This window comes from Marmota flaviventris, chromosome 18 (genome assembly GCF_047511675.1).
Source record: "Marmota flaviventris isolate mMarFla1 chromosome 18, mMarFla1.hap1, whole genome shotgun sequence".
Lineage (NCBI taxonomy): Eukaryota > Metazoa > Chordata > Mammalia > Rodentia > Sciuridae > Marmota > Marmota flaviventris.
The window spans coordinates 4898887-4909734 of NC_092515.1; the positions used below are offsets into that span (position 1 = coordinate 4898887).

The 10848-nt window shown below is 56.7% G+C and overlaps 1 protein-coding gene across 1 annotated transcript; it reads left to right on the plus strand.

Annotated features, from left to right (window-relative positions):
* Positions 1-9718, plus strand: LOC139702778 (sialic acid-binding Ig-like lectin 13). Its single transcript, XM_071604937.1, has 6 exons — positions 1-907; positions 1128-1175; positions 2062-2319; positions 2921-3020; positions 3383-3464; positions 7285-9718. Exons 1-6 carry the CDS (start codon positions 1-3, stop codon positions 7471-7473), a joined length of 1584 nt encoding a protein of 527 aa, XP_071461038.1. The 3' UTR covers positions 7474-9718.
* Positions 9719-10848: the final 1130 nt, after the last annotated feature.

A 10848-nucleotide genomic window follows, 5' to 3' on the forward strand; every position in this document is an offset into this window, starting at 1 on the left:
ATGCTGCTGCTGCTGCTGCTGCTGCCCCTGCTGCGGGGCTGTGGGCGGGTGGAGGGCCAGGGGGGTTATGCCCTGTCGGGTTACACCCTGAAGGTGCCCAGGGAGGTGACAGTGCAGGAGGGCCTGTGTGTCCATGTGCCCTGCCAATTATCCTACCCCTGGAGCAGCTGGACTAACTGGAACCCAGCTCATGGCTACTGGTTCCGGCGACGGGACAAGAGCACTGAGGCTCCAGTGGCCACCAACAACCCTGACAGAAAGGTGAGGGAGGAGACCCAGGGCCGGTTCCAGCTCCTTGGGGACCCAAGAACCTACAACTGCTCCCTGAGCATCAGAGACGCCAGGAAGACGGACGCGGGGTCCTACTACTTTCGGGTGGAGAGAGGAGACTTGAAATTCAATTACGTATATGACAGTTTCTCAGTTCAAGTGACAGGTAAGGCACCAGGTCAAGGCAGGCTCAGGGAGGTCACGGGGCAGCAGGGCAGGGCTGGGTGGGACCCTGCCCTGGGGGAGCTGGGGTCAGCATTAGGGGCTCAGGGAGCAGCTGGGTCAGAGCCTGAGCTTCTCTCAGGGCCCCACCTCCCACCCTCCCTGCTGACCCTGCCTGTCCCCCTCTGCTCACCAGCCCTGACCCACACCCCTGACATCCTCGTCCCTGGGACCCTGGAGTCTGGCCGTCCCAGCAACCTGACCTGCTCTGTGCCCTGGGCCTGTGAGCAGGGGACGCCCCCCACCTTCTCCTGGGAAGGGCCCTCTGTGTCCTCCCTGGACCCCAACATCATCCACTCCTCGGTGCTCACCCTCACCCCGCGGCCCCAGGACCATGGCACCAACCTCACCTGCCAGGTGACCCTGCCTGGGGCCCGTGTGACCAGGACAAAGACCGTCCACCTGAACATCTCATGTAAGAGCTGGGCTGGGACACCTGGGTCTCTGATGGGGCTGGTCCCTGGGGGAGCAGGGAGAGGGGTCAGACCCTGGACACTGGGTGCTGGGTCCTGAAATCATGTGGGGGCTGGGCCAGGAGGATGCAGCCTCCACCCCTCCCCACCATGAGGCTCCTGGGACAGAGGGATGACGTCCCCAGCCTCCCACTGACAGGTCTGCGTGTCTCCCTGCCCCAGACTCTCCACAGAACCTGACTGTAACTGTGTCCCCAGGAGCTGGCCCAGGTAGGGAGGGGCCTCGCTGGGGCTGGGGGGGGCAGGGCCTCTTCAGCTCAGGGCAGGGCTGGGTCCCCTCACCCTGGTGACAGAGCCCCTTATTGGGGAACCCATTGACCCCTCCCCACCTAAGCCCCACATGTGCCTTGAGCTCCTGTCTCCACCCTCCCAGGCTCCCTGGGGTTCCAGTGCCTGTCCCTCACCCCCACAGGGACAGGGTGACACTCTCACAGCAGAACTGTGCCTCCCAGGCCCCCTCCCAGCCTCCTCCTGGACCCGCCTCCAGCCTCCTCTTCTTATTCCCCAACAGCTTTGCTCTAAGTGCTTGTGGGAGGAGGCACAGTCCAGGGCACACGCAGAACATGCCCAGCAGGCTGTCCCCAGAGCCTAGGTCCCTCCCAGACTTGACCAGTGTCCATACAAGCTGAGCCTTGGACTGTGCACCTGAGGACTGAGAGGTCACTGCATGTCAGTAGCACTCAGGGTCCTCGTTCTCAGTGGTGAGGGTGTCCCACTGCCCAGATGGGCCCCGTTCTGTGGGCGTCCTCTGCCAACCAGCACTGAGTCCATTCAGCCCACAGGAGTGTGCAGTGGACGGTCCTGAGCCTCTGTCCACAGCTGGGTGTGCACGTCAGTGAGCTCAGCTCCTGAGCACAAAACACAGCTGAGCCACATGTTCTGGTCTAAGAGCTTGAGTCAATATGCTGAAGGAGGTACAGGAAAACACATCCGTCACAGGAACATCAACTTGGCCATATTCCTGGGCCCAGGTCAAGGGTGTGTTTTCCTGTGCTTCATTCAGTCCATGAGTGTGTGTGGGTCCCCTCTCTGGACTCCAGTGTGCTCTTTCCTTTACTCTCTTTGTCACTCTGACCCTCTGTCTCTTTCCCCACAGAATCTACAACCCTGGGGAATGGCTCGTCTCTTTCTGTCCTGGAGGGTCAATCTCTGCGTCTGCTCTGTGTCGTGGACAGCCGTCCCCCTGCCAGGCTGAGCTGGTCCTGGGGGAACCTGACCCTGTGTCCCTCGCAGACCATGGACCCTGGGGTGCTGGAGCTGTCTGCAGAGCACCTCAGGGGGGGAGGGGAATTCACCTGCCGTGCGCAGAACCCACTGGGCTCCCAGCACATCTCCCTGAGCCTGTCACCACAGAGTGAGTGTCACAGTGGGCTGGAGAGGGCCAGGAGGAGGGGACAGCACCTGCCCCACACCAGTCCCTGCAGCCACCTCCTTGGCTTGAGAGGGAAGCTCATCTCTGTCCTGCCCTCAGCTGGGGGCCTGGGACCCAGAGCCTCGCTGTCCTCTCCCTGCTGGGCCAAGGGGTGGTGGGTGGATCTTGGAGGCCAGGTGGGCCTTAGACAGGTGTGTCTGGGCAGCAGGGCCCTTGCTTTGTGGGCCAGGACTCGTGAGGCATTTGCCTTGGGCACAACATTTAGGATGAAGCCAGAAGCCAGAAGCCAAGAATAAAAGCAAACAAAACCCCCGTGAGAACAGAACCCGCCCAGACACTGAGCGAAAATAAGATCACGATGCAGTAATTAAAAAAGTAAAAATGGATGCAAACAAATTCTATGATGAACAAAATACCAAATTTTAATAACCACACGGCGCCCCCCCCCACCCCCCTCCTAGTTCTCCTGGTCTGGGAGAGGGACCAGGAAGGCTCAGTCCAGGGTCCTGCAGGGAGCAGCAGGGAAGGAGGAGGGATCCTGGGAGCTGAGTCGGCAAAGGGATTCCCTCTGGTGCGTCCACAGGCAAAGCGGGGCCTCTATCCGGAGTGACGCGGGTGGCCCTCTGGGGCGCTGGAGCTACCTCCCTGCTCTTCCTGTCCTGCACCCTCCTCCTCCTCCTCGGGTGAGCATTGGTGGGTGTTGGGGAGGCCGGGCAGCACCCTGGAGAGGAGGAGGGCGAGCTGGGCCCAACCCTGAGCTGGAGGGACCTGGATGGCCGAGGGCGTGAAGCCAGGGCACCTGAGGTCCAGGTGGGCTCTGGGGGAGGCAGCCACATAAGCCCGCGTCCCAGCAAGGGGTTCCTGGGCTGTCCCCACTCTCGGAGATCAGAGCCCGGAGCTGCCTTCCCAGTAGGATCCTCCAGGACAGGACCGTCCTCTCCCACTTGGCCGCCCTCCTGGGCTCAGCAAGAAGCAGGGGTGGGGCGGCCGTCTGCCCTCTGCGCCTCCCTGGCCCCACTGAGGGCTCCTTGGTGTCCCCATTCAGAGTGCGCTCCTACAGGAAGAGGTCCGCCAGGCCAGCGGCGGGCTCAGGGGATACCAACGCTGTCCAGGGCGCGGCCTCTCAGGTGAGTGACATGGCGCATCCCCACACCTCCCGGAGATGTCCCCAGGATTGCTCTGCTGAGGGTGGTGCAGGTGCTCTCCCCTCTTTCCCCCGGGACAGCCGGCTGTCCACCTGGATGCCCACACCATGGGCTGCTGACAGCACCCTCCTCCCTGCTTTCTCCCAGGCCAGGCCCCAGGGACCCCCTTCTGTTCTGCTGTCCTCCTGTTAAGCCATTGTGTCACATTATGTCTCCTCAGAGCAGCGAGCACCAGCCCCCGCACTCCCTGACCCCTTCATGGTTAGGGGCTGGGATCTCTTCCTTGGACCTGTTCACCTCCCGCCTGTGTCTCCCCTTCCACCTGGTGCCATCTTCCAGGCGCCCAGTGTCCACTTCCTCTGCACTTGAACATCGTCTGCAGGGCCAGACGGTAGACCCCTTGGCTGCTGATCCCCTGTCCCTGTTGTGGCTGCTCAGCTCTGCTACTGTGGCATGAGGATCTGCTGTGTCACGGGGTCTGTGCAAATGGTGAGCATGGCCCTGTGGCAAGGCTGACCCACAGGGAAAGTGAGCTCCTCAGCCCCTGGTGGCCCCCTACCTCCCATCAGGTCAGGAGCCTAGGGGAGCCAAGGAGCCTCTTGTCTTCAGTGAAAATTTAAGGGGTGCCAAGAAAATCTCAGGAATGGAGACAAATAGTGTTCTAATGAGCTGTCTTTTTTAAGCTCAAAATTAATGAAAGATCCATAATGAGCAAGATATCAAAAATGTAAATAGTGACAGAATTAGGTAACTAAAGTTAGTTAAGGTGACTTAAGGTTGTCATTCAGTCCAGAGACATTGTGCAGCGTGGCCGCATTCCCCTGAACAGAAGGGAATCAAAGAGTAGGTTGTAAATACCGTCCCTGTGTTCATCTCCAGCAGAGCCAGGGGGCTCCATGACCTCAGGGCTGGTGGGGACATCAGATCCTCAACTTAGGAAAAGGCTGTGCTACATATTAATGAAACGTGGCCATTTCAGTTATTTTAAAGTTCTCTAAAAAAGCTGACCATTAAAAATGTCACTAAAACATGCAAACAGAGTGTTCCTCCAGTTGGCTCAGCTGACACTTTCACTAATGCTGGGTTTATTTCGTTTTCCATGAATTTTGGCATTAATTCTGATTTTTCAAAATTTTGCATTAAAATATTTATCTCAATTTCTGACATTTTTCCCCCTTTTTAATTTTTCTCTCCTGGTGAGTCCCCAGCTCGCTCTCCTGGCCCCGTCCTCCCCACAGCCTGCTCCCGCCCCCCACACTGGGCTCCTCTGCAGAGGGCTTTCACTGTGGTCCCCCAGAACAGAACAAGGTCATTCGTGCCTCTGGGCCTGGGCCTGCCTGTTCCTCCCTCTCAGAGGCTCTTTGCAGTCCCACTGTTCATTCCCGTCACCCTCCGTGCTCTAGGGCCCTGTCACCCTCCTCCTTTGTGTTTTGTATCTAGAGCCTGCTTTGGAGAGTTTGGGCAGCAAAGTAGCCTGCTCTGGAATTCCTTAACCCCTCAGGGGATGTCCCTGAGACCTAACAGGGACCAGCTGTGTAGGGGCCAGGGACCCATCTATGAGACACAGCAGCAAACCTGAGGCTCGGAGCTTCTCTTCTAGACAGAGGGATGCAGCAAGCCACCAAGCAAACAGATGGTGGGTGCATGGACACAACGAGAGAGACTTACTCTGGGGAGGAAGGGTGCAGGACTGGGAGGGGCTGAGAGCTTCTGTTTTTTAGATCTGTCCTCGATGGTGGAAAACCATGCAGCGTGAGTTTCACCGTCTTAGCCGTGTTGAAGTTAGAGCTGGGCAGCAGATCCCCGGAGCACTTCGTCTCCATCCATGAGCCCAACCCGCTGCCCTCCTGGCCCCTCCCCCCACCCCGCCAGCCTCCCTCCTACTCTCTGTCTCTAAGCCTTTGCCTCCTCTGGGGCCTCAATGAGGTGGACGTGTACAGGATTTGCCCTTTTGTGACTGGCTTATGTCATGCACACGTCCTCAAGGTTTGTCTGTGGTGTAGCATGTGACAGAAGGTCTTTCTTTTAAGGGTGAATAATATCCACCACATTTTCTTTGCCCATTTATCTGTGATGGGCATTCTGGTTGCTTCTATTTGTTGGCTACTGTGAATAATGCACAGCTGTGTGAGCATCCCTTCAAGATTCTGTTTTCTAGTCTTCTGGATATGTTCCCATCACTAGGATTTCTAGATTGTATAGTGTTCTATTTTTAATTTTTGAGGAACTGCCTGTTTCTGCAGAAGCTACACCATCTTACATGCACCAGAAGCGTACAAGTTCCCATTTCTCAACATCCTTGACAACACTGTTTTTTTTGTTGTTGTTTAATTTCCTATTATTTTCCTAAAACTGTCCATCTAATGCATGTGAGGTGACAGTTCTCTGTGGCTCTGATTTGCATTTCTCTGATCACTAGTGACACTGAAGACGTGTGTGTGTGCTTCTTGGCCATTTCTGTGTCTTTTTGGAGAAATGTCTGGTCACGTTCTTTGCCCACTGTCTACTTGGGCTGTGTTTTGTGCTGACGTGCTGCAGGGTTCCTTCTGCAGCCTGGCTCTTGGGCCCTTATCAGATGGAAGGCTCTCCCAAGTTTCTTCCCATTGTGGCGAGGGTAGTGACGAGGGGGCTCTGGAGTCTGTGGTGTGAGGGTTCCAGGCAGAGGGAGCAGTGGGTGCAGTTACTCCAACAGGAGGCTGCCCAGGGGTGAGGGCAGAGCCTGGGCTCTACAGAGGGAGGCAGGTGACCCCAGGAGGTCAGCTGGGAGAGGCTGAGCTCATGAAAATCCCATCTGCTGTGGGGCTGTGCAGGCTCTGCACAGCAGGGTCTGGTTCAAGACCATTCAGGAGGTCACAAGTCCAAAATTTTATTCCCAGGAATAAAATCAGTGAGTGGGCACTGATCCCTGGGGGGCTCCAGAAGATGACATTTTCTTCATTTTTTTGTCTTGGGGGAACTGGGTACCTGTGCGGGGGTGAGACCTCTCTCCATCTGCAGAGCCAGCAGCATCGTCCAGTCCCTCACGTCCCCCCACCCTCACTGAAGAGTCCCTCGTGACTACACAGGGCTCGCCCACAAACCCAGGATCCCTCTGCACCTCCACGTCCTGGACTTAATTCCGCCTGCAAAGTCCCTCTCACAAGGAAATGTATTTGCAGGTTCCAGGGATTCACATGAGGACATTTGGGGGTCCTTTTTCTTCCTCTTGGAGGGATACCATTTCTTTGGCTGGCTCCTGCCCCAGCCCATCAGGCTGTAAGCATCTCGGGGCGGGAGCCATGTCTGGTCCAGGCACGGCCTCTCCCAGGTGCCCTGTTCCTGCGCATCTTATCATAATGCACGATTGGATTTTTGGTTTTTGATTAGTCCTTATTGTGACCACCGTCCATTAAGGAATGAGCTGCAAGAGGCAGGGGCCTAGGTCTGCTGTGTCCACCAGGGTGTACCGAGCACCCAGCTTAGGATCTGGCACCGGGGCCCTCAGGAGGACACCAGGCTTTGGGTCAGGAAGAAACAGATGAGACCCTGATTTTACCTGGGAGTTTGGGTGTGCTGCGTCCCTACTTCAACCTCGGTTTTCACTTCTATGAAATGGAGACGAAATAATACCTCCCCCATGGAGCTGTTGGGGGAAGTTCATGAGGCTCGGTGCGCGTGGAGCATTCGGTGCTTGAGGAAGTGTCCATGAGGGACAGTTCAACACTGGTGCACAAGGCTGTGTGGATGAAGGACACACGGGCACCCTGCAGCCCTGGCCTCCTCCCCACTGTCCACCCTGACTCTCTCCTCTCTCTCCACTCAGAGCCGTCTGGTCGAGTCCCAGGCAGAGGAACGCTCCCCAGAGCCAGCTCCCCTGGCCGTGGCCACCCGCCCCTCAGAGGATGAGGAGATCCATTATGCAGCCCTCAGGTTTCATGAGGTGAAGGCCAGCGACCCGCAGGGAGAGCAGGCCCCCGACAGTGAGTACGCGGAGATCCACATCCAGCCATGAGAGACTGAGACCGGCCCCGGCTCAAGGAGGCGCAGCCTCTTCCAGGCCAAGGAAAAGTCAGGTCCCTGCAGAGGGACGCCTCTAGGTCCTGGCGCCACGCACAACTGGAACCCAGACCTATTCTCAGCTGCGCTCCGTGCTGTGGCCACCTCCTCTCTCCCCGCCATCTGCCCACCCAGGGCCTCCGCTCTCCTCTCTGCTCCTGAGCTCAACTCTTTCTGACTCCACTGCAGTGAGATCTGCTGTGCTTCTCTCTGGGCCTGTGTCATCCACCACAGTGTCCTGCAGGTCACCCAGGTGTCCCCAAGGACAGAACATCACACTGTATATTGCAAGAGAGGAGTGTTGTTGGTGGTGCTGGGGATGGACCCCAGGGCCCTGTGCCCGTGAGGCAAGCACTCTACCACCTGGGCCATGTCCCCGGGCCTCAAGGGAGGATTTTCAATGTCCTCACCACAAGGGAATGAAGGGTGTCACAGGTGATGGATGGCTGATTGGCCCAGTGTGTCAGTCCTCAGGGTATGAAGCTATTGAACATCACATTGTCCCCGATAAATGCACACAGTTACCATTTGTACATTAAAACAAAATAAAACTTTACAAAGCCCTACAGGTGAGGAATTGAGGGGCAGAAAGTCTCTCTGAACCTGGGCTGAGACGTCCGCCTGCCGGGTGGGGGTTAAGGAGTCAGGTCCCGTCAGCAGGGCGCCTGGCAGGTGGGTGCTGAGCACCTACGGGTCCCTGTGCTCTGAGCAGCAGGACCTGCGGGCTCCTCCTCTGGAGGCAGCAGTGGGCACCTGCCTATGCCCTTGGCCCACAAGTGGCCATTCCACAGCTTTCCAGGAAGTGACCGTGCCTTAGGGTCAGGCCTGCGCAGCTCTGGCCCGGCCTCCTTCCCTCCTTCTGGCCTTGGCCTCCCGGCTCTCCTTAGCCTGTCACCTGCATGCAGTCAGGGGGCCATTGACACAGGGAGCTCTCTCTGCTCTGCTCTGCTCGCAGCTCACCGTGGCTCCCTGGTCCCGAGAGGCCCATCCCAGCCTCCTGCGGCCTCCCTCCACGCCCTCTGGGTCCTCACTGCTGCCCACGCCTCCCCTGGCCTTTCTGAGCCCTTTTCCGTCGGCCCCATGATGCATCCTTTGGTCCCTGGACACTGGTCCCCCCTCGAAGGCTATCCTCCTGGTGTCCTATTCCTGTGAGCGTGGAGCTCCAGGGTGGAGCTGAGAGGGAGGAAGCAGCCATGGTCTCCCCCCTCCAGGGCCAAACCAGGGAGTGAGAAAAGTGTCCCACAGTTTGAGGATTATCCCCAGAATGAACCACATGACCTAAAGTCTTACCGACACACGTCACCCCAACACGGGAAGGAATGGATCATGGCAGTCACTTCACAAGTAGGCGGGAAGGCAAGGACCCGAGGACTGGAGGGAGCACTCAAAGCCCTAAACCTGGGTCCCAGCCCATTCACAGCAGCGTCAAAAACATCAAGGGACAAGGATTGAAAACCGTGGAATCCATCTGTCCCCACCCCACAGAGCACTGCCGCGGGAGTGGAAGGAAGATACAAAGGAATGCGTGGGGGACACCATGTCCACGGGTTGGAAGACCCGTAGGTGAGGTGTCACCTTCTCCATGTGGGTTTCAAATACCCAGTGAAAACCCTAACCTCTGAGTGTGAGTAGGTGCACGTGTTAGTAGATACAGGTGTGTGAGCAGACGTGTGTATGTGAATATACAGGAGGTGACGTTCACCTCCATGTGTATAAATGCACAAGTGACTGTGAATCTTCATGGGAATATAAAGGGCCCAGAATAATGCGACCATCTTGCAGAAGAAGAAGAGCTGGAGGGTCAGAGTCTGCTTCAGGCAGAGTCACCAGGCAGTGCAGTGGGACAGTGGACTCCATGAATGGCCCCGCAACCTGTCAGTGGACTTCAAGTTTATTCCCTTGGGAGAGGAGCGACTTTTCAGTTAGTGGAGTAGAAGGAGTGGATCAAGGGTTGGAAAGGTGGAAACTCTGACACTCACCACATCACACCCGAGAAACGTCTGCGGTGAGTCAGGGACCGGAGGTGAGCGTGAAACCTGTAAAGCGTTTACACTGGGTGGTCCACGTGGTAGCTGCCAGCCCCCAGGCCTGGGCACCCCCAGTGTGCCGCGTTGATTAGGCCAAAGAACACGGTGCTTCCTTAGTGATCTTAATACTTGATATTTTAATGTATGTGTTAAATAAAACATTATGAAAAGTGATTTCACCTTTGACTTTTTATTGTGACCACCAAGACACCAAAACCCACATGTGTGCCTTGCCTTGTACCTCTACCTGGGGGCAGCTCTGGGTGAAGACCTAGAGGACATCTTCGGGTGTGCAAGGATTTCCTAGAGCAGATCCAAACCCTAAGCAGGAAAGGAAAGTTGCATGAATTAGACGTCATCCAAACGCCTAAAAGTCCCTCAGTGAATTACAGGACCCGAGTAAGAAGATGAACGGCAAGTCTCCACCTGGGAGAGAGTGTGTACCCACGTGTGCACACCCCACCTACACACATGTACACACACACCACATACACACATGTACACACACACCCCACCTACACACAGGTACACACTCCCCACCTACACGCATGTACACACACCCCACATACACACATGTACACACACACCCCACATACACACATGTACACACACATTCCACATACACACATGTGCACACACACCCCACATACACACATGTGCACACATCCCACATACACACATGTACACACACATTCCACATACACATATGTACACACCTCCCACATACACACATGTGCACACACACACACACCCCCACACACACACACTCACACGTGGCTGTGTATCATCTCACTGAACCTAGAACATATACAGAATATGCACAGAATTCCCGGCTCTCAGGGACTCTGGCTGCTGGGAACAGTTGTTTGGTTGGGATTCTGGCCCCTTGGGTGTGTACTTCCCAGAACCTGGAGTTGCACGTGGAAGATGTTCACATTTTACTGTGTGTGGTTGTACTTTGGCTGAAAACAGAAGTTAGTTTTTAAAGGATGAAAGGTGTCGGGTGAGGTCTGAGCCATTTCTAGTGGACACTGGGATCTGTGAGAGGGGTGGACGGGGAGTCCCTCTCACAGGAGTGCGGGGGCGCAGCTGCCTCCCAGCTCGGGGGAGTGCGGGGGTCACTGGGCTGCGTCACCTTTTCTCCTGTTCACGTGGGGTGGGGGGGTCAGGGGAGTGTGGGTGACGGCGGCTGTCAGTCACAGTTATGGCGGGTACAGAGACCTGGACACTGGCATGAGCTGCCGTCCCCACAGCCCACACAGCTGTTTCCAGTCTGTCCACCCAGGCTGAGGATGATTCAGGAG